This window comes from Juglans regia, chromosome 13 (genome assembly GCF_001411555.2).
Source record: "Juglans regia cultivar Chandler chromosome 13, Walnut 2.0, whole genome shotgun sequence".
Classification (NCBI taxonomy): Eukaryota; Viridiplantae; Streptophyta; class Magnoliopsida; order Fagales; family Juglandaceae; genus Juglans; species Juglans regia.
Window position 1 is genome coordinate 38,159,192 of NC_049913.1, and position 23,651 is coordinate 38,182,842.

Here is a 23,651-nt window from a genome sequence, read left to right on the forward strand (position 1 = left end):
TTACCTATAATTGTGAAGTGTGTAAATATTATGTAATCGTTTTGAAAAAAAGTAAATTCACTATTAAAAAATTAATTTTTTTCATGTAAGTCTCATATTTTATTTACTTTTTTTTTTTCGAAACGATTACGCGATGATCGTACAATTTACGATTATAAATATCTTTTTTCATATATATATATATATATATATCGGTTATGTATATCTGATACAAATTGCAACCCTAGCCCATTGGTGGATGTACTTTCTTTCAACTCTCAATATTCATTTGACCATCTGATGATCAGGATAGTTATATATATAAATATATATCTTTATATAAATATATATATATATATATGCTTATGGTTGGAAATATAAAAATCAAAATTCTTAAATATCTTTTATTGGATTATCAAATTTCCTTTTTTTCTCTTCATTTTTTTATTGTACTTGATCCATGTCATGTTATAGAAAAAAAATAATACCAAAACTTTTAACTATGTTATTAAAAATGTAATACAAATAATTAAATCTATCTCTTCTCATCAGTTAATTAATTTGAGATAAGTGGTAATTTCAAACGTATAAACTCTTTTCTTTTAACCACGTAATTGTTTTTTTCAAGTTTATATATAGGTGAAAATATAATTTCTTTTGGCATACATCTATATATAGATGTATTTTTATAATAAAAAAGTAATTTTACATACAACCATGAAATGCGTAAACGTCGCATAATTGTTTTGAAAAAGAGTGGAGTCTATTAATATTAAAAAATTAATTTTTTTCACATAAATTTTATATTTTATTCATTTTTTTCAAATCGATTATGTGAATACTGCATAATTTGTGATTACAAATATCTTTTCTTAATAATTAATGATCTTTTAAGGAAGTGCATGTAATTATATATAATCCTCATACCTCAATTAGGATCAAGAATCTAAAACTCTGTGTAACTTATCTAGATATGTGATCGCAATTTAGTACATAAACTCGTACGAACGTAAAATTAATTAAGTCCTTCTAAAGCGATCAATTTGCTAGGGTTTACATGGGAACCAGAAAGAGAGGCCAGTAGAGATTTAAAAATTAATAATAAAAGATGTCAAAGGCATTAGAGAAGGATTGAGAAACCGAAAAATAAAATAAAAGATGTATGTACGTATGATGCTTATGTCTTAATTGATTAGTCATGTTGATACTATTGGGCAACACTCTGAATTCATAAATAATTTGGTTTGGATGTAATAATTATTTCATCTCATTTTATTATTATAATTTTTTTAAATTATTATATAAAATATAATAAATAATTTAATTTTTTAAATTTTAAAATAATAATAATATTAAAAAATAATATTTTATTCAATTTTTAACTTTTATCTCATCTTCAAGACTCTGTTACCTTCATATAGGATTCTTACATAAATCCTTATTGAAAGGGAATTTTTTTTTTTGTTGCTTTTTTTTCCAATCATTTTTTTAAATACTTTAAATATTTTTTAAAAATAAAAAAATTATGAAATTTATTTAAAAAAACACTTTCTTAATAATTAATTAAAAAAAATTGCAATTCGCTAAAAATTTCCGGTAGGAACTTTAAGTGGGAATAGTATTTTCCAAAAACTAATTTCATTCTTTCTTTCGTACATTTGACTTTTCTTCAAAGAAAACTTCAAAATATTTTAACTTTTATCAAAGAAAAGTCAAAATTTGGAAAAAAAAATATCAATTAAAATATATTTTTCATTAAAATTTGAAAAAATGGCACGTACAAAAGTTGTATTTTTAATTTTATTTTTTCAAAAAAAAAAGAGAGAGATAAATTACTGGATTATTTATTTGATGTTTAAGATATGTTAGAAAAAGAAAAAAAAAAAAAACTGTAATAGCGTCCAACGCGCCTCCAACCATGCAGTGATGACTGTTGTCACTGGTGATGAGTGTGCAGTACCGACCACGAACATCTTCACAGATTTTGGTTTGGGAATAAAATTACTCTCCACTTTGAACGTTCATTTGATTACTGGTCAAAAATTATTATTATTTATTTAATAATTAAGAAAATAATTTTAAATATATTGATATTTTTTTATTTTTTAAAAATATTTAAATATATTAAAAAAATATAAATAAAAAAACTATTAATTAATACATCAACAATAAAAATGAAGCGGAATAGTAGCGCCAATCAATCTGTTACAAATAGCAATATAATTGAAGTAGACATGTTGGAATACCAAAAATAAAAAAGACCAATAAATAGTATTTTAAAATAAAAATAAAAAAAAAATGATAAAAGACAGACACTGCAGTGGGACAGTGCATTATGATAATGATTGTCCTTTTTCCTAGTTTGTCCTTACTCGATTTTCTTACCTCATCACCTCCCATTTATCATATATATAAATTGAAAGCCACCCATTGAACAAACCAAGCAAGTACCCAACCATTTTGGCTGCTCTTTGTTTAGTGTGTTCCCCTTCTTTGGTGTTACTCTGTTTATGCTCTGATTTCTTTGGGAGATTAACAAGCTTCTTCTCTGTAAAAGCTCTGTTTCTGTTTGAAGCTTCGACTCTTGGAGAAATGTATGCAGACACTGAGATTTTGTTCCCTTACTTCCAGAATTTCTCTCAGGAAGCTCAACAACTTGAAGAGTACTGCAAAACCCAGAAGTCCTGCGCTTCAATGGTACTCTTTTCTTCTATTTCTCTCTAGCTTGGCTTCCTACTCTTTCTGGGTTTGGTTGATCTGCATTTGTTTGTTGGTTTTGAACTTAATCTGAGCTAATTTGTTGGAAGGGTCTTTTCTTACTATCAATGTGTACTTTTATGAGTGGTTTTGTACTCTGAGGTATCCGCTGTTTGCTTGCTGAGTAAATGAGGCAAAAGAAAGTCCTTGTTTCAGTGAATTTAAAAGTTCTGATTTTCTATCTAACATTCAAAGTTAAAAGAATTTCGGGATTTTGATCATTTTTCTTGTTCTTTTCTTTGCTTACTCCAATGTTTGGTCGCTGAGAAAATAGGGGGAAATAGTAAATTATTATATTAGTAATCGAAGTATGGCATCTTTATGTTTTGTGCTGTTGGATTTTCCACAAAAGTGGTAACAAATATTTATTTGCTTCTATTTTTACCAAAAATTTTTCGGAACATAAATGGAAACAGCTGTGGGTTTGCTTTTACATGCTGGATCTGGAAAAGGATAGGAAAAGGACAGGAAAGGAATATGAATGTATTGAACGGAGAACGTTTTCTTGGTCATAGCTCCGTGTACCATACTCTTTCTTCCATATTCTCTTTGAATTTTCCATGTGAACTCTTTGATAAGAGTAACTGTATTTTTATCAAAACTATATAAAAAATTTCCCCCTTTTTTCTTTGGGTTGTTGAAGAGAGGGGACGGGTGATGTTAAGAAAAAAAAAAAAGTGGGGGAAGAAAAAGTAAACTTTAGTTTAGCTTCACTTTACTCAAAAAAGAAAATTAAATTAGGGAGAAGGGAGGAAACGAAGAGTTGCTCTTTAATTTTTTTTTTTTAATTTTTTCCCCTGCTTTTTAAAGTAGGTATGGATCTTTGCTTTTGCTAAAAGTAGGTGGAAGATGTAGATCTTTGCTTAGCCATTTAAAGAAGATGTTAAAGGCAATTTGATCGGTTTCTTATTAAGGAAAGTACTTCGAAAGCAGTGAACTTCAGTTATGCGTGGGGATGGTGCTTGTGATTGTGGGGTTTTCTATATAGATGCTCATTTACAGCTAAGTTTAGCATGAAGGAATTTGGAATGAAATTTCAGTAAATATCAAATCAACTTCAGCAGAAGTTAATTGTGAATAAAAAAAGATAGTCAGCCTTTCTTGATGTTTCTTTATAGTTTTTTTTCCTGCCGTGGAGCTTTTGTGATTCTCTTCTTTTTGAAATTTCTGGGAAACCCACTGAACATACTTTCCTTTCAAGAGTCAGGTCATTATGGACTTTATTTGATACCAAGCTCATTTGTCCATCCGTTTATATCCAGACAAAATGCAAAATTCAAAACCATGCTTGTTTGCTAAAAGCCTGCGTTCTGTTTCCAAACTGATTTGAAGTTATCATTTAAGTAAACTTTATTCAGTAAGCCGTGCTAGTCCAAATCCAAATCTGGCTGAATTGTATGATAAACACCTTTTAAAAGCCTTAACTCTTCTTGTCTAAGCATTCTGTCAGATGGTAGAAAATGGCAATAAGAGATGATTCCAATCACCTTCTATGCTACTCTTTGTCAAGTGAATCTGGACAGATTTTAATAATTTAATGTAGCATTTATATTCACTTATCATTACTTCATCTCTCTGTCCAATATTAGTGTCAATAGCAAGGTATTTCAGTCAACAGTTTCTTTTTTGTTACTACTAGATATTTGTTGATTTCCTTTTCCCTTGTGTAATGCAGGGTCACATGGCTCAGGCCTCCATATTAGAATATGACCTGGGAGGAGAGGGGGATCTATTCAAAGCTCCGGAACCCATCATTGAAGAACAATTCGTGAGCCTTGATCCCATGACAGCAGCCATTTCAATGATATCTTGTGGGCAAGATGTTATCTCCACCCAAGGACTCAAGGTTGCAGACATTGAATCACTTCAAAATGAGCAGCTTTTGAGTGAGGTCTTTTATGAGTGCAGGAAGGATCTATTGGAAAAGGCAGCAATAGAAGCACCACCCTTTGAAGTTCTGGATATCAAGATTCCTCTCTCAAGTATAGACGAAAACAAAATTCAGGAAAACAGACAACTTCCTGCTGTACCATTCCAGAAAAGTGTCAGCTCGGAATGTTTAAGTTCAATGGAGTGGATGCATGGAGCTGCAGTGAAACCAAGTTTCCTTGATTTTCCTGGGATGGATTTGGGTACAGTTTATGGAATGCGAAGAGCATTTAGTGATGGAGACATTAAGGTCAGCCTTAGTTAATTCACATAATTTGCTGACATGTTTATATTTTGAGGTTGAGATTGTCACACAGCTTTTGTTCTCTTCCAATAATGAAATCATGCCTAATCTATCTGCAGAGATCAGGTTCTGAAAGAGGTTGCACATGGCATTAAAAATGTAATTATAATTAATAGAGGCAAAGAGCAAAAGAATGAAAACATGGCATATGACAAAAAGTATAGGAAGCATTTTCAGCCCTTTGCTATGGAGTCAACGGGTTAACTCTTCTATGTGTATTTTTAAGACCTCATATGGTTGGGATTAAGGCTTAGTTGAGTTTAATATGTTGGGTTTTAATTTAGTAAAGACCACATTTATGTCATTAGTATTTTTTATAAGTGGTCGTAAAATAAGTCTGGTTTTTGGATGATGTCTAAAAATCACAACCAATCGATTGATTTTTACTATCTCTTTCTCTCTCTCTCTCCTTTTTTTTTTTTTTTTTCCTTTTGGTATAAACCACCAGATTTTGGAGATTGATTCATGTACTTGCAATTGAACATCAAACATTCATTCATTTTGTAAAAAAGTCTATGCACTGAGAAATGTTTAGATGTTTCTGGCCATTTCAACAGGATGGGGTTGGGTCATTGATACTGAGTTTTTATGACAGACTCTTGGTAATGGCATGAGCCTCATCCATTCTCCCCTTGAGCGCCCATTAATTGTCAGCAACTGTACTACCGAAGAGCGCTGGGAAAAGCTCTCCAGATACAGGAATAAGAAGACAAAGAGGAACTTCGGCAGGAAAATCAAGGTAATTTAATTGTTCACAAGTGTCCTTTAGTTATGTCTTACCTAATAATTTTTATAAGAACAAAGTTATGTTCATAGAATCGGAGTTCCCATCTATACAACCGTTCAGAGTGTCCAAACTTTGACTTTGGACAGATATTCTTCATCTTACACTGAATTCTGCCCAAGTTGATTGCTGAAACTAATAATTTGGCTTTGTTCCAGTACGCTTGCAGGAAGGCTCTCGCCGACAGTCAACCAAGGGTTCGCGGAAGGTTTGCAAAAACTGATGAATCTGATGCCAAGAGGCAAGAGCTGTTAACTAATTCAGTATGAGGAGGTTTAGAAAATAAGCAGCAGGATTCAATGAAATAATCAAACATAAAGCGGGAACCCCCCCCCTCGAGAATAGACCTGGACTCAATGGAGAGAGTTTGAATAGGTATCGCTTAATAAATCCAGACACCCCCAACTCTTGTAGCCTTGATCTCTTTATTTGTAGTGACAAACCACCTATGTAGACTGAAATGCTCTTAGTAGAGTTGTACAAAAGGTTTGCTAAATAATCGGGGAAGCTGGAAAGAAAAAGAAAAAAAAAAAAAATTGCACTTGGTTCTTGTATATGATATGTAATGGCAATGATGTAATCTTTCTAGTCTGGCTTCCACTCACAAATGGAATGATCATTAATGGTGTTGCTCATACACCATTGTCATAATAAAACCTTATAAACTGGAGTTTTGTAAATCCTATTTTCTTTTTTCATACATATTCCTTGGGGTCGGAAGAAGGAAATAACCCAAGAGTACAATTGCTTTGTGTGGCTGTCGTTGGTGCAAAAGGGCTGCAAAATAGAAAATGGTGAGAGAAAAGTTTGCTTCAAGGTGCGTTACGAATGTCACTTTTTAAGATAATATTTGCCCCTACCAATAATGGTATGCACACGGGTTACAAGCAAATTTATTTCTAAGATACAATGAAGTTCAAAACAAGTCTGTTTGTCTAACTACATTATGCACACACGAAATTAAACTCTGAATATTCTCAGATTTTACTATTCAACCAAGAGATTAAAAATCTGTTCTATGCAAAATGAACAGATCTTAATAATAAATTTTGAAGAAATGAAAACTTTTGAAAAAGAAAATTTTGAAATTGCCTTCTTAAACTCTATCATTAGATTGGTAAGCCAATGAATTTATTTATAGAGAGCCAAAGATGTGAATGAAAAGTTGTATTCTTCTGAATCTGTTCTGGCCTAAATCAACAAAACACCTCTCCTTTGAGGAAGGCATGACTCGAACCCAGTCCCATGAAGTAAAGTAGAAATCCTATAACACTAAGCCTAGTAATGAATCATGGCATACATATAGACCCAAAGAGTTATAACCATAAGCTATTGCTTATAAACTTTCCCTCATCTCTCTTTCCAAAATAATTCATAATTTTCAAAAATAAATCCTAACATATTATTAATAATAAATATAATATATATTATTTTAAAAATATTTACAACACTGTCGAGGCTTCCACAAAATTTGCAGACCCCAGGCTTATATGACGAATATGGGGATTTTTATTTTTATTTGGTCCGGCTGAAAGTTTTGCTTTCATAAATTCAAAAAATATCTCTCTTGAAAAATCTTCTCAAATATTTTAGAAACTTTCAGTAAAGAAAAAGTCTTCAATCCAATTTCACTCAAATCAATAGTTAGAAAGCTTAGTTTGGATTGAGAAACACTCTCAACCCATTTCATTTCATTTCATTTAATCATTATAATTTTTCATAAATTTTCATATAAAATACAATAAATAATTCAACTTTTTTAAATTCTGAAATAATAATAATATTAAAAATTAATATTCTAATAATATTTTATTCAATTTTTAACTTTCATTTCAAATTATTATTCAAATCTAACCTTAAACTTGCCATCAGTGCAGCTTTAGGTTGGGCCCACTTGATATTAGGTTTAGAAAAACCTCTTATTGGAACCCAATCTCTTTTGCACTTAAGCTGGGTTTGGATTATAGTGATGATACTGGTTACTGCGTCCAGCCCAACAAAGATTATTTGGTCTCACTCATTGTCAATGGGTTCAGGGTCAGGGATACTTCTAGTTAGACGAATATCGAAGAGTTGGTGCTAAACCCATTTAAAAATCTGTCTGAAATTCACATGAAAAGTGTAGAATAGAAGACAAGAGGGGAGAAGACGAGAAGTTAAATGGAGCTATGGTGGCCTCGTGCAGGCCAGGTCATCTTTGACAACACAGGAATCTTCAGACAGACCCAATCAAAATCAAAGCGTGGCTCTTTTTACCAATTAATTTACACAAACTCGTAGGGATATATGCTGAGAATCAAAGGTCTAAAAGGCAGCTTACCATAAACACAGAATTTTCTTTACTCTTAAATATGCCACAAAGAACAAAAGGAAAAGTTGGATGAATAATGTTGCATTTGAGTAGTGAGGTATTCTCGGATATTTTGTTAATAGTAGTGAAAAAATAATAATAAAATATTAAATAATAATGAATAGTAATAAATAAATAAATAATAATGAGACTCTGAAATACCATTCTCTTATCCAAACTGAGACCAAATTCATATATTGGAACATCTCTCCTAGCAACAGTAGCTTCGAAGCAAACCCAAAAACGGACCCATCTGCCAGACAGACTGCATCACAGACAGCTGCCCAAAATACCATCCCAAAAAAGGGGTCGTGACTCGTGGGTGAGTTTTTAAAGTCAATTTTGTGCCATCATTGTTCAGAGTTCAGACGCCATGGCTCAAATCCAACACGACACAAAATCGATAATAGCACCCACAACAAGCAGAGACTGCCACCATGCGTGCCCCGACCTTGTTGGCTTGTTATCTTAAGCACGTTGTGGTGGAAAGTTAAGAAGATAACATATATTATTCAAATAAAACACCAAAGCTAGATGGTTCCATGTGATCCAACATGCCAACCCAGTTTAGGCCTCGCCATTAACACCACATACCAGAACTGGAACGAGAAAAACAAAACAAAACAAAGAACAAAAGTTGTGAAGTTCTTATCATCTAACTCGGGACTCATAGTACTTTTTATCATTGACCAAGACTTTTAATGCTCTTTGAATTTCAGCCGTCTATTTGCGCCTCTCCTTTTCTTTGCTGCATTCACAAATCTAGCTATTCAAATGGTTGATTATAGCCCCAAGTTTCAGGTACAAAGACATGGGGCATCTGTTACAGAGCATGCCCGATCTTGGGGCAATGGTCAACCCCTTCAGATCATGAGGAGAATCTTTGCAAAAATAGAAAAAGCCATTAATGAACTCGCTTACTAAAAAGCTAGCCATGTCCCATGGTACAGCATCTTCTTGAAGAGGTCTCTCTCTTTAAAACCATCACCCAGATCAATTAACAAACCCAACTACCGACTACTTCAATTCACCTACCATTCCTCTGATTTGGATAGAGTCCAAGTGGTGCAACCCTCAGATCAGCCTCTTATCATCCCCCCACTTTTTTCACCAACACTGCCAAAATCTTACCCAAAACCTGAATGAAAAGTCAAAAAAACATGAAAGGTACAAAAGATCGGTGGCTCTGAAATCCCGTTAATATCTCAACAGCTACCAATTACAGTTCCATCCACCAAAAAAACAAATCAGGACACCCAACATGACATTTTTTCCATTTAGGATAAATAAAAAAAGCTTCCGAACCCATTGCTTAACGCCTTAACCTAAATTTACAGAAATTATTCGATAAAATTGTCGAGAAAACATCACCAACCGAGAAAACAATGGATTTATTCGACGGATGCAGGATGTGATGTTCCCTACAAAGCTCAAATCTACAACAGTTGTGGTCCGACAACAAAACGAAAAACATAGTACCCAACCCAATAGAAAATGTTGAAGAACTGAAAATTAAAGCAAAAAAAATGTATAAAAGCCCGGACGTATCAACAGTGTCACTGAGTTCTAACTTCTAAACCGTTGACAAACTTTTATTGGCCACAAGAAAGTGCCCAAAATACCCTTTCAAGAAATTGGTGGGAAAACCGAAAACCCACAACTTCCATTGGCGAAGCCAATAGTTCGAACACAAGAAAAAAACCCAACACGAACAACACCATGGCCATTTCGAGTTTACAGAAATCTTAATGCTACAAAATCATCAGCACCATACAACATTTCCTGAAACTAAAACCCATTTACAATCAGTTCCAAGTGGGCAAGATAACACCAACCAGAAACAGAGAAGTCCCATGAAAAAAATCCACCGTGTTTCTTCACCACCACCACCACAATTTGAAATACCAGCGCTCCAAATTAAACAGGCCCATGAGTCATGACAGAAATGAACAAACAGGCAAGGAAACGAACCATGGTTATCAAATTTAACACATTATAAAGTGAGTCAATCCACAGAACTCACATCATACACAAGACAGTCTTTGTGTGTTTCTTTTTCATGGTACGTTAGAGTTCCAAGTTTCTTGGAACGTATATGTTGGCAAAAAAGGCAAAAATAAACACCAATAGAAACCCAGCCCAAATAGCTTCACCGGCCATGAACTTTCTCTGTAACGACAATAGAAAGAAGAAATTGAGATCCAAACACGCGAGTAGCAAGTTTAGTGTTAACCTTCCCCCCAATTCCCCCTTCTCTCTCTCTCTCTCTCTCTCTCTCGCATTTTAGTACTAACACTTGCACAAGATAACGCCGAGACCCTCTCTCGACTCTGTCACCCTCTTTCTCTCTCTTGCAATATTTCCCATTTTTTTTACATGTTTTGATTATTCCATATTTCTGTTCTGTATAATCCAAGATTACGATTTTGTATATAAGGTATTGTATATTAAATTCTCGTTCTTTTACTTTCTCTCTCGCCCCGACTCTGTCATCTTCTCTCTTTTGGAAAATTTCCCAAACTTTGCGACCCAAAAAAAATCTTTTTAACTTCATATTTCCACTCTCCGTAATCAAAGATCACAATTTTTTGTCCAGAATTGTATCATGTATTGTTTTCTCCTGTATCTGTCTCTGTCTATCTCTCTGCGCACTGAAGCAGTAAGAGAAAGAGCGAGCAGATCCATATGCTAACAGAGTTCACTGATTCAATCTTCTACGATTGATTTCTCCAACATTCTCTTTCACAGTTGTCTTTTTTCTCTCACGAATTCGGGTTTCCATTAGTGTGCCTATTGGGAAAAAAGAGTTGTTCAGACCGTATTCTTGCGATGACTCTGTTTCTTGCAAAATTAGGGTTTATGGGTGTTCTTGGGTCTGGCGTTTGATGTGAAATTCAAAGTTTTTTGGAGTATCCCAATTCGAATTCGAAGTCGTGGATTTTTGTTTCTTTATTCGTTAGTGACAATGATAATCAAGCGGAATTTGAAATCCCAAATGCCGAGTCTGAAAAGGAGCAAACTCGGTGACTCGGCGGGTGACGACGAGGAGAACTCGGCAGTGACTCGGAAGAAGAGGAAGACTAAGGACAGCAACAACAAGAATGGGTATTACCCTCTCAATCTTCTTGGCGATATCGCCGCTGGTATAATCCCCGTGGGCTTTGAAGGGATTATCAGTACGGAGAAGGGCTTCGCTGCTTCGTGGTGCACCGAATTGTCGTGCTCACCCGGGGAAGTCGAGTCGAAAACACGGGTCCGGGATTTGACAAGAGCGAAGGTGAAAAGTAATCCTACAGTTGTGGCTGAGGTTTCACGGCCGCCACTGGTGAAAACATCTCGAGGCCGGGTTCAGGTACTTCCTTCACGGTTTAATGATTCGGTTATCGAGAATTGGAGGAAAGACAGCAAGACTAGCTTGCGTGATTATAGTTTTGATGAAGATTCTGAATGCAAAAAGGATAAATTTAGCTTTAAAAGGCCAAAAATCAGTAGTCAGGAGACGAAAAGATCTGGTCACCTTGAGAAAAACGGGTTCAAGAGTAGGGAATATGCAACATTGTGTGACGAAGAGGAGGGGGCGGAAGAAGGGCATGTCGGGTTTAAGATTTTCAATGATATTAGGAAGTATTCGAGTTCGCGGAGTACCCTGACATCGGTAAACGAACAGTTCGGGGAAGATGAGAAGTACCTGGTAGAGCAAATTGAGGAGCAGATTGAGTTTTTGGAGAATGGTGGGAGGAAAGACGGGTTGTATGGACCGGAGGACTTCTATTCAGGTGACATAGTGTGGGCAAAGCCGGGAAAGAAAGAGCCCTATTGGCCTGCCATTGTGATTGATCCAATGACGCAAGCGCCTGAATTGGTTTTGAGGTCTTGTATAGCAGATGCGGCTTGTGTGATGTTTTTTGGGTACTCTGGAAACGAGAATCAAAGGGTATGAAATACTTTTTACGCAGAGCTTTGTTCGTTATTTTTTTTAACTGGTGTTTTTTATTGGGTCCAGAAGAATGTGGGTATTGAATGTGATACTTCAATGATCTTAACCAGGATTATGCATGGGTCAAGCGCGGGATGATTTTTCCCTTTACGGATTATGTAGACAGGTACGTTATTGTTGGTTCTTTGGGATTTGGATTTGATTCGTGTAATATAAAGTGACCTTTGTGCTTACGAGAGTTTATGCTTGGTCTAGGTTTCAGGAGCAGTCTGAATTGATTCGCTGCAAGCCATGTGAATTTCCGATGGCTATGGAAGAGGCATTTTTGGCAGAAAATGGTTTTACAGAGAAGTTGATAGCAGATATAAACATCGCAGCTGGGAACACAATCTGTGATGAAACTATTCAGCTTAGGGGGATTCAAGAAGCTACTGGTTCAAACCAGGATCTGGACTGTCACAATGCTAACCAGGCAAGTTGCATTCCGGTACTTCTTTCTGCTTTCATCCTTGTGTAACTGCATAGAGTTGCTCAAAATTCCTCTGGCTGAGTATAATAAAAATAAAAATCAGCAGAACCTGGTTTGCTATAGAATTTCTGCATGACTTTTTGATTGGAATATGTAATTGTGAGGGTAACTCATACTGCTCTTCTTGTTCAAGAATGTAAAGAGAGTAAAGAAAACAAAACTTCAAATCTTATAGATATCAAATTTGTCTGACTCAAGGGGAAATAACTTTGGTCAACTGAGTCTCTTTGTCCTAATTATTGGAAGTTTTGTTTTGTTAAGGAGCCCTCTATGAGATAAGTCTTCAGCGCAAATTACATTTCTTTTCGTCTGCTCTCTTTTCTGCACAGCCAACTGGAGACTAGAAGTTTTTTCTTTAATGTCCTTGCAATTTCCATGATATGGTATTTCTTTCCTCTATGCAGAATGTAATTGGGAAAAAGAAAGCCACACGTCCTTGTGAAGGCTGTGGTACGACCCTTCCTTTCAAAATGACAAAGAAATTTAAGACTGCAACTCCTGGAGGACAGTTTCTATGTAAAACGTGTGCTAGGGTTCGTATGACCTGTCTTGTTGTATGGTGCTTTTTATACAAGTTTTCTAAACCAACTTCTCAAATAGATTTTTGCCTGTGGTACGTTGTGTTATCATATCTGCTTACACTAGTTCTTATCCCAGTTAACAAAATCAAATCATTATTGTGGCATATGCAAGAAGATTTGGAATCATCCGGACAGTGGAAGTTGGGTGAGGCCCCCTACTAACTATTCCAGAGTTAATATAATTTTTTCTTTTTTCTTTTGGAAAATAAGAAGTCTATTACACAAAATTGTGTTTGGGTGTCCTGCTAAACTAGGTACGCTGTGATGGTTGTAAAGTTTGGGTGCATGCTGAGTGTGACAAAATTTCCAGCAACCTTTTTAAGGTTTCTCCCTCACTTGATATCTGCATAATTACATAATAAAAGACATTTTGGACTTCCCTGACTATAATTTATTTGTGCTTCATAGAATCTGGGGGGTACCGATTATTATTGCCCAACTTGCAAAGCAAAGTTTGATTTTGAGTTATCAGATTCTGAAAAGTCAGAAAAGTCAGAGCTAAAAGTCAAGTAAGTCTGTTTTTTAGTTTTTAGTTTGGTGAGTTCAAGTAAGTCTATTCTACCTTTTTTGTAGTCATTTTTTTTTTCAAATTTTACAATGGTAATGAACATGGCTGTAACCATGAAGAGGATGATGATGGAATGACAATGAGCAGCAGTAGCTGTTGTATTATTCTTGTTCCAGTCTTTGTTGTTGTCATCGTCGTTGTCATCTTAATAATTATAGTTTATTCTTGTTTTCAAGCCATATCACATCTGACATTCAGATTGGTATTGAATTTGTCTCTTCACCCTGTATGTCTAATTATTTGAGAGTCTTCGTTGCAGATGGAACAGAAATGATGGTCAATTGGTGCTACCTAACAAGGTTACCGTGTTTTGCAATGACATAGAAGGCATATATTTTCCAAGTCTTCACTTGTAAGCGTATATAGCTTCATAAATGCTTACTTTTTTTTTCCGTTTTATGATTGTATTTCCATAACATAATCCTATAAGCCTTATAAAAAAAAAAAACATAATCCTATAAGCCTTTGTCAGCAAAGTAAACTCAAGGAGAGATGGTGGATTAAACCCTAGTAAAGATTTTTTCATTATAAAAATATTTCATCTAGATTTTTTTTTTTCAATTTTATTAATGGAAGAAAAATCACTATCCAAGAACACAAGATGTATACATCAGATATACCTAATTAGAGAAAGTAAAGAGGTCCAGAAAATTTTGGAAACTGAAGCTAGAGAAAGTGTGCATCCGTCTAGAGTATATCAAACAACAAAGCTTTGGATTCTGCCATTGTCTCTATAATATCTTTGAAGCTTCGATTGTTTCTTTCCTACATTTTGCACTACATTACATTGATTGGATCTATTCTCAGCAAGAGTCTGCTGTGATAACTCTTAAATCCTACTTTCTAACATGCTAATAGAGCTGTCACCCGTCTAGGCATCACCCACTCTCTTACCACAAAGTGGTAACAATCTCACAATGGAATAAGAGGTAATCCACTGTTTTCTCCATTCCTTTTACGTATGCATTACCTCCTTAGGTTCTTCAAGGTTATGATCTTCCCTATTGCTACTGTCCAAACAAAAAAATGCACTCTTGGGTGCTTGCTCTCCAGAGGGACTTCCATGGAAAGCTGTGTATTACCTGGGCTAGAATGAAATAAAGAGGCCCATGTCCCAATCCATTGCCCCTGATACAGTCGACCTCCCATGGAGGGGATCCATTTAAAAGCTGTTAATGATCTGCCACCTATGAATCCTTAGTCTGAGCAATACGGAATAGATCTGGAAAGGGCCCTTGAGGCTGATCTCCACGCCACACATCAGTAACACTGTTACTGCAAATGTTCAGATGTTGACAAAGACCATTAGCGTCATGCTTCACTCTGTGGTTTATTACTTACACCCTTAACTTGTGTGCTGTTTTTATGGTGAGAGGCAACGAAGAAATCTTGAAATTTAAATTTTCTTGCCACTAGTGGACTCTTGTATACTTCCTGTGTAATTGTGTAATACTGAACTAGTGCAACACCTTCTCTTGAATTTTAATAAAATTTCACTTGTTAAAAGAAAAAAAGAAATTCTCTGGGCACTCTAGTAACTAATTTGAGACAATAAGCTGTAATGCTTTTGGATCACTGGATGATGATTGTTACTTAGGGTTAAATTTTCTATAATTATTTCTTTTCCCTGTGGCATGCATATTGGAACAAAATTGGATTTTGTTAGCTGATCATTACCTTCGATTCTGTAATGTGTTTTTAAATCTGAAAATGTTTTCTTTAAGTTCTTTTTTTTCCCCTTCTGTTTCAGAGTCATCTGCAATTGTGGGTTTTGTGGGACAGAAAAGCAAGCACTTAGTGACTGGGTAAAACATACAGGTTCCAAATTGAAAAATTGGAGGACTAGTGTTAGGGTGAAAGGCTCCATGCTGCCATTGGAACAATGGGTTTGTATTGTGCTTCATTTTTACATTTTTCCGTATTGTACATCTCATCCCTCATGTCTATCTTGGCATGTTTAGATGGATTCATTTTATGGGAATAATGTATTTGTAGTTGTTGTTGGATTGATACTAGGGTTTTACCTGCATAAGGAAAACTCCAACTAATTATAAAATTAGTTTTTCAACCATCTTCTGCATAGGTTTAGAACCAATTGTTTTAATCTGCTATTTATACAGTCCACAGTCTTCAAAATATTTTGTAATATACACAATAAAGTGTGTAACTGATCATACTCATTTTGTTAACATAGATATTGATTTGTTGTGACTGATAAAAAAAAAAAAAAAAGATATTGATTTGTTGTGAAACTTGGAAAAGCATAAATTGCTTCTCTCTGTATTTTATTTTATTTACCTTTGGAAACAATAGAATTTGAGCCATGATGCGGGTGTTTGGCATGGAGTATGAATCTGATAACATAGCATAGTTGCAGCTGGTGGCTAGCTCCAACTTAAATTTACAAATGCAGGAGTGTTCAAACATGGCCAACTAGATGACTTAATCCTTGTCTACATCATAGTTTCTTGAGTTTTGCTACTCATCATCACCAAACACCACACACCACACTTCTTCTTTTTTTTTCTCTGTGCGGTATATGGATGATGAGTAAAAGAATTCAATAAGTTTAAGAAGAATAAAACCATAGGCATCCTCTTTTGCTGTATATTCTTACGCTTGACATCGTAAATATAAGCTTTTTCATTAATATCTGCAAAATTGTTGCTTGTCTAATGGCTTTCCCCACCTCAAATCTAGCTTATATGCTCAGCACCTTTTCTGGGGATTGCTCTCTGCTAATTCCATGTTTCATAAGTTCTTTTAAGAGGCTTCACATTGCAATTCCAGTTTTGAAGTTTAACGTGTATTCTGGATTCTAGAACCTTTGAATACACTATATCATTCTTTTCCTTTTCTCACTTTATTCTGCTGAGACAATCTTCTTAGTTATAAGAACAATGCTTGTGTGCACTGTCCTTTGTTTTCATCTCATGGGCCCTTACAAATTTGTGAACCTATAATATATTTATCTATTTTAATGCATTTTCCTTTGACTTTGCAGATGCTGCAGTTAGCAGATTATCATGAGAATGCTATTGTTTCTGTAAGAACTAAGAAACCTTCCATAAAAGAACGAAAGCAGAAGTTGCTAACATTTTTGCAAGGTATATAGCTTCCTCCAACTATAGAATTTTACACTTTGATGAGTTGCACCAACTGTTCTGCTGATAATTGTACCAATGGGCTGCTTTCTCAATTTTACTATGACAGAGAAGTACGAACCTGTTTGTGCTAAGTGGACAACGGAGCGGTGTGCTGTTTGTAGATGGGTTGAAGATTGGGATTATAACAAGATTATCATATGTAACCGGTAAGGTCAATATGTCTTCTCATATTTGCGTGATAATTAATCGTCAAGTCTTAAAATGATTCAAGAAAAACCTTTACATACATACATATTATGTGCGCGCGCACACAAACACCCACACACCCATATATATATATATATATATATATATATGTAAGTTTGTTAAAGCATGCTTGATTAGAGAATAGAAGGACCATTGTCTGGTGCAAGTACATATTCAAGCCTTGAGAGGAGACACATCATGTCAAAAACGACCATATTCAAGCTACTCCTTCTGGACCTCCCTTAAGGGGGACTCGCACTGCGTGATGAATCCTTATGTTTAATTCCTGAGGACTGGAAACTTTTATAGTTCTGTTTGAATGTCGTTAAATTCTACACAAACGCACACACAGAGATAAACCCTTTCTGTGATTGTTTTCCAATCATACAAAGTTTTCTGGGACAACTTTGATTGATAGCAACTTGTCAACCACTTCAAAGCTGAACCATTCCTTTTCTTCCAAATGACCCATATAAGACCAGATTAAATTGAATTGTTGAATGACAACACTCACCTATGAACATGCATTGCGAAAAAGAAACAGTCATAGATTTGAAGACAGCACATGGACAACGAAGGAACTTAGAGCTTTCTTTTTTAATATACTATTATTGGATAGCTACCCATTTATGTTTACCTACCTTCAGCCTCCAGAATTTTCTTTGGTTTTTTAATTTTTCAAGCTAGTTGCAATTAATATATATCCCATGTGTATTTGGATGATGCCTTTTTGATTGTTAATAAGATTATCTTGCTTACAAAAAAAACCATCATATCGATATATATATTATTTTGCTCTTGCTCTGAGTTGAGGAGGTAAATCTTTTTGGTGTAACCCGTGAAATATTTCACATGCACCTAAAGTTTGCTCTCGGTTGTGCAAGTTAGTCTGCTTATCTCCCATTCATTATTGTTAAGTCCTATTATACATGCTAACAGAAAATAGAATTTTTTTTCTTGGTTCCTCAAAAGAAATGATACTCTTTATGGGAGCTGTTACTATATTTACTGGAGGTTCTGCCTTATTAGATGATTGTACTGAATCTCACTGTTGATTCATTTTGTTCATTTCAGATGTCAAATAGCTGTTCATCAAGAGTGCTATGGAGCAAGAAATGTCCGGGATCTCACTTCATGGCTTTGCAAAGCATGTGAAAAACCTGAAATCAAGCGGGAGTGCTGCCTTTGCCCTGTAAAAGGCATGTTCATTTACATAGAATTAACTTTCATGAGTGTCAAGCTGGTCGGTTGGGAATTTAAAGTTCGCCTTGGTTTCATTATACTTGTTTTTTGGAATTTATTCTGCAAAATTATGAGCTGTATTTGTCTATTTTCTATAGCAAAACAAGCCTTTCATTCTTTTTGGGTTTAGGCACTTAATAAGGTGGATGTGACTTAAAAAATAAAGTTGCATTTATGATGGTAGCTTTCCTCAGCTAAAGATGGTTATTTTACTTCTGGCCTGAGGTTGCCATTTTCATCTCAAATAACTTCTTTACATACATGTGAATCATTACTCATCAAGCATTGGTAAAGTTGGCTTCAACATGCTATCATGATTTGATATCTTATTTGTATTTGGGTTATATTTTTTGTGCCCCTCAGGAGGTGCTCTAAAGCCAACCGATGTCGACACATTGTGGGTTCATGTCACATGTGCTTGGTTTAGACCTGAAGTTTCTTTTGCTAGTGATGAAGTGATGGAGCCAGCTCTGGGGATCTTGTGTATACCATCCAATTCATTTGTAAAGGTGGAATATCTGAAGTAAACGGGACTTCTTTTTGGTCGTTCCAACGAAAGTCCTCCATTCACCCATACATCTCATCATTTAGAATAAAGTTTCATATTGAAAAATTTGAATATCTCTTGAGGGATCACAGTTCTTGAATCTAAATGGTATTTTAATGTGTCCCCTGCTCAATCTTTTTTCCCTCTTTTTGGGCAAAAAAAAGGTCCTATTCACACCATTGAAAATAATGAGGAATGATTCATTCAATATCATCATAGTTTTATGTGACCTTGGTAAATTGTTGAATGATTTAAGTCTTGTTTAATTATCTGATTTTGGTCTTAATGAATGCATGCTGATTTTAAATGGGTTAATTGGTTATTGAAAGTTTTAGGCATAACAATCTAATTGCAACCTGTTTTCTTGAAATTCAGATTTGTGTAATTTGCAAGCAAATTCATGGTTCATGCACACAATGTTGCAAGTGCTCCACTTATTTCCATGCCATGTGTGCATCAAGGGCAGGGTATCGCATGGAGGTACGTTAGAATAATAACCAAACAAAGGAAACTTGGAATTACAGAAACCACCTTTGTGACCAAAAATAAAATTGATTATGTAATGTCTAAAATATTGATGAACTGGTGAAAATAGTGTGGGTTGAATATGCCAATGAGTTCCTGCATACAGAATAATATACATTATGTAATTGTATTCATACCATCAGGCTACGAGATAATATACCTAGTCTAACTTTATCAAAACCCACCTTTTTTGTCTTTTAGCCTTTTGATTCTTCCTATATTGGTTTAAATGGCACTTAATAAAGTGCTTTTCTTTTGGATTAGACTTATGAGTATTCTGTCAATACAGTGTTACATTTCTCCCTTGTAAATTTCAGTTGCACTGCTTGGAGAAAAATGGTAGACAGATCACGAAGATGGTTTCTTATTGCGCCTATCACAGGTATAGAATCCTCATGTCTGAAATATCCCTCCTTTTATCTTTCTTTTTTCTCAATCACTTGTGCTTAGAATTATCGATTTGAATTACCTTGTTATCATACCTTGAAAGCAATTACTCCTGTGCTCTCTACAGTTTTAGCCTTTTGTCTTTATGGTATCATCTTCATTGCAGGGCTCCAAATCCGGATACAGTTTTGATTATCCAATCTCCTCTTGGAGTATTTTCTGCCAAAAGCCTCCTCCAAAATAAAAAGAAGGCTGGGTCTAGGCTAATTTCATCCAACAGAAAAAAGATCAAAGAGATACCCAGAGAAGAAACTACTGAGCTTGAGCCATTCTCAGCTGCTAGGTGTCGGATCTTTAAAAGATTAAACAATCACAAAAAGGTACTTTCCATGAGATTCTTTGATCTTCATGCCCGATATATTTGCCCTTGAATTAAATTTTCAGAACACTTCTGCTGCTTCTTAATTGAAATATAAGGTTGCAGGCAGGGACCCTTTTTCCCCTTTTTTTGGCTTTCTTGGAGACGGGTTGCCCGTCAGAAAGAGTTCACAAAGAGTGTTGGGCTAAATTGTGATAATGGATAGTTTATATTGCTGAAAGTGGCGGCGAAGTAGACTAGTTAATACTTTCTGGCTAAATTAATTATGCTTTTAATGGCTCAAACATATACACCTGGCTGGTTCCAAGGTTCCAAATTAGTTATACATGTTTGGGATTCTGGAAGTCTTTTTTCCTTATAATAATGTTGAACTCGCTATTCTTCTCACTTTTCTTCTTTTTTTATTTTATTTTCAATCCTCTCTAGAGAACAAAAGTCGAAGCAATTGCCCACCAAGTGATGGGTCCCTGTCACCATCCTTTAGGAGAAATACAACGTCTGAACACTGGCAGAGTAAGTTTCTTCTCTTTTCTAGATAAGATGCAACTGTAAACATATGTTCCTTGTGATTTTGAGGGATTCAACATATCGATATAGAGGTCACATGCTTTTTTTTTCTTAGCAGGTATTAGAGGAGCCTAAAACGTTTTCTTCTTTCAGGGAACGGCTTTACCACTTACAGGCAAATTTTCATACTCTCTGTTATATACTAATCTACTTTATGGGCTGGGTTCCTGACTATTTTTTGGGTGTACATATATGATTGCAGAGAACCGAAAATGATAGGGTTTGCTGTGGTAGATCTGGTATACATGGATGGGGGCTTTTTGCACGCAGAAACATTCAAGAAGGAGAAATGGTATGCTGGTTAAAGCTAGAACATTGATAAATGGCAGAAGCATGCTTTTTTATCTGTCTACTTCCCCTTTAATATTACCTATATAGAGAAATTATGTAGGAATATGGTTTGTGATTGATTCCTAGGCATCTGGATAATGACTTCTTTGTGAGTTTCATACCGATGGAAAAAAAAAAAAGAAGAAGAAGAAAAAGTGGTCAACTTAACTCTAATGATATTTTAAGTCCCATGTTCTAATAATGTGAAATATATAGGTGTACCTTGCTCATGGAATTGCGCACTCATTTCAAGAGCTATGTAAGCAGTATTTAACTAATTTAAAACACAGTTGTCCTCTATCTATTTCTAATGCAATTTAGAACACGAGATCGATTCAACCCAGTGTAAGATTCTTTTGAACCTGATTCTTGAAGAATATGCGCCATTTAAGTATACATTTGTTTGTGTGTCTGTGGCTATGACCCGTGCATGTCTTTGTCTGGGGTGATGAAGCAGTTTTTGTTTTTGGTATGATTGCTGTATGGAAAGCCTGAACTTTTGAAGTTTCCGTAGCATCTTCTACCCTTCTTTTATATTTTTATAATTTCCTTCCCTTTTGTTGTTCCACGCCCTGAGGATTCTGCAGTGTATTTGGCTTTCCTCGTGACATATGATCACAGTCTTTCATGTGGAATATGGTCTGTAGGTTCTTGAATATCGTGGCGAACAAGTCAGGCGCAGTATTGCAGACCTGAGGGAGGCGCGCTACAGATTGGAAGGCAAAGACTGCTATGTGAGTTGTTAAAGAATAGATTGCTTTTGTTATTTCTTTTCTTTTTCTCCTTCGTGCAGGTACGATTTTGATACATTATCTTGCAGCTTTTTAAGATCAGCGAAGAGGTTGTGGTGGATGCCACGGATAAAGGAAACATAGCACGTCTAATTAACCATTCGGTGAGTTGTTTTTGTTAAAGGATGGGGTGTATTACTTTAGGATGCTTGCTTCTCTAGCAGTTCTTCCTCATTTCCTCATCAACTTAAAAAAAGAAAAGAAAAAGAAATTGCTTGACATGCTCATCTTATATGAGCAGCCTTTTGGTTCATTTCTTCACCTAATAATGCAACTATGGTTGTCATTTATACTTACTGTGCTGCCTTGGATCAAACTGTTATCCAGTGTATGCCCAATTGCTATGCGAGAATTATGAGTGTGGGTGACGATGAAAGCCGCATAGTACTTATTGCCAAGACTAACGTATCTACTGGTGACGAGCTAACGTAAACACTCATTCCTCTCTTTTTTTTTAACTGTCTCTCTTGCTCTTTATCTCTTTCTTCGCTTTTGCTAATGCATTATCGTTGGTTGCATCTTTTGCAGGTATGACTACTTGTTTGATCCTGATGAGCCTGATGAATTTAAAGTCCCTTGTTTATGTAATGCTCCAAACTGCCGGAAGTTCATGAATTAGAACACAGCATAGGCCATTGTTTCTCCGCAAGGAACACTAACCCATCTCCCTCGTGGGATCTTACAGTTATACAAAAATTTGTAAGTTTTGTTGATGAAAAAAAAAAATCATAGTGTATTTTTCTTGCTTTCTTTTTACTTTATGTCTTCTTTTGACAATCTTAATGCTTATAAAAGCTTTAGATAGGCTGGCCAGCCTTTGTGTATATATATTCCTATTCACATTTCATCTTTCTAGTTAAAGGCTAATCCATTTTTATAATTTATTACTTCAATCCAGAGCTTTAGAGGTGGCTTTTATACTTGTTGGGTAAGCATCCATTTCATAGCTGGATATAGGGCTGGGCTCCGACTCCGACGGAGTCGGAGTGCTCGTTTCCGACAAGAGTCGGAGCCAAATTGGAGCTCCGACTCCGACTCCGAACTGGAGTCGGAGTCCGACTCCGATCGGAGGTCGGAGCTCGACGTGCGCTCGACGTAGCGCTCGAGCGGAACTCTTTCAGAGAGGTTCGCTCGACTTTCGCTCGAGCGAACCTCTCTGGAAGAGGTTCGCTTGACTTCCGCTCGACCTGTTGCTCGAGCAGAACTCTTCCAGAGAGGTTCGCTCGACTTCCGCTCGACATGTCGCTCAAGCCAATGTTCAATACAACGTGTGCTCGACTTGCGCTCGACACCTCGCTCGAGCGCAAGTGTACAGTAAAAAAAAATTCGGAGTCGGAATCGGAGCTTCTTGGAGCTCCGACTCCGACTCCGACTCCGAATAGATATTCGGAGCTACTCCGAATTCCGACTCCGAATTTCGATGACTCCGACGAAGTCGGAGTCAGAGTCGGAGCGGAAGTCGGACGGAGTCGGAATTTTCGGAATTTTGCACACCCCTAGCTGGATATGTGGGTATGGGGGAAGAATTCTTCTAATCAACTACTATTCACTACCTCATACCCTATTAAAAAAAAAAATTATAGATATGAGGTGTAAAAGTGAATGGTGGTTGATGTATAGAATTCCTCGGATATGGGTCTCTCTTTGATTGATCAAAAGCTAGCAAGCTTTTTGTCCTTCCCGCTAATCTCAAATTATTTTAGGTCCAGGTGTATTTGGTCCAGTTGGAACTGGACCCATCCCACATCCAATGGATCCATTTCTTATTAGAACTAATGTTTTAAATTTTATACTGTACCGGCCGATATTTAT

At 35.7% G+C, this 23,651-nt stretch overlaps 2 protein-coding genes across 3 annotated transcripts; both read left to right on the top strand.

Moving 5' to 3' along the window:
* Positions 1-2,426: 2,426 nt before the first annotated feature.
* Positions 2,427-6,433, top strand: LOC109013207 (putative zinc finger protein CONSTANS-LIKE 11). The gene is made up of 4 exons (XM_018995210.2): positions 2,427-2,676; positions 4,412-4,915; positions 5,565-5,708; positions 5,912-6,433. Exons 1-4 carry the CDS (start codon positions 2,572-2,574, stop codon positions 6,020-6,022), a joined length of 864 nt encoding a protein of 287 aa, XP_018850755.1. The 5' UTR covers positions 2,427-2,571; the 3' UTR covers positions 6,023-6,433.
* A 3,811-nt stretch (positions 6,434-10,244) lies between these two features.
* On the top strand, positions 10,245-22,663 carry LOC109013208 (histone-lysine N-methyltransferase ATX4-like). 2 transcript variants are annotated; one of them, XM_018995214.2, is made up of 23 exons: positions 10,245-12,037; positions 12,151-12,206; positions 12,296-12,527; positions 12,974-13,102; positions 13,227-13,295; positions 13,405-13,473; positions 13,559-13,659; positions 13,978-14,070; positions 15,469-15,604; positions 16,723-16,825; positions 16,932-17,031; positions 18,146-18,270; positions 18,677-18,822; positions 19,236-19,340; positions 19,703-19,767; positions 19,939-20,152; positions 20,578-20,664; positions 20,777-20,833; positions 20,921-21,010; positions 21,696-21,782; positions 21,869-21,943; positions 22,167-22,267; positions 22,368-22,663. In XM_018995214.2, exons 1-23 carry the CDS (start codon positions 11,069-11,071, stop codon positions 22,456-22,458), a joined length of 3,300 nt encoding a protein of 1,099 aa, XP_018850759.1. In that variant the 5' UTR covers positions 10,245-11,068; the 3' UTR covers positions 22,459-22,663. The 2 variants fall into 2 exon arrangements, with proteins under 2 accessions (XP_018850759.1, XP_018850761.1); XM_018995216.2 differs by having other exon boundaries at positions 11,069-12,037; positions 12,296-12,512.
* Positions 22,664-23,651: the final 988 nt, after the last annotated feature.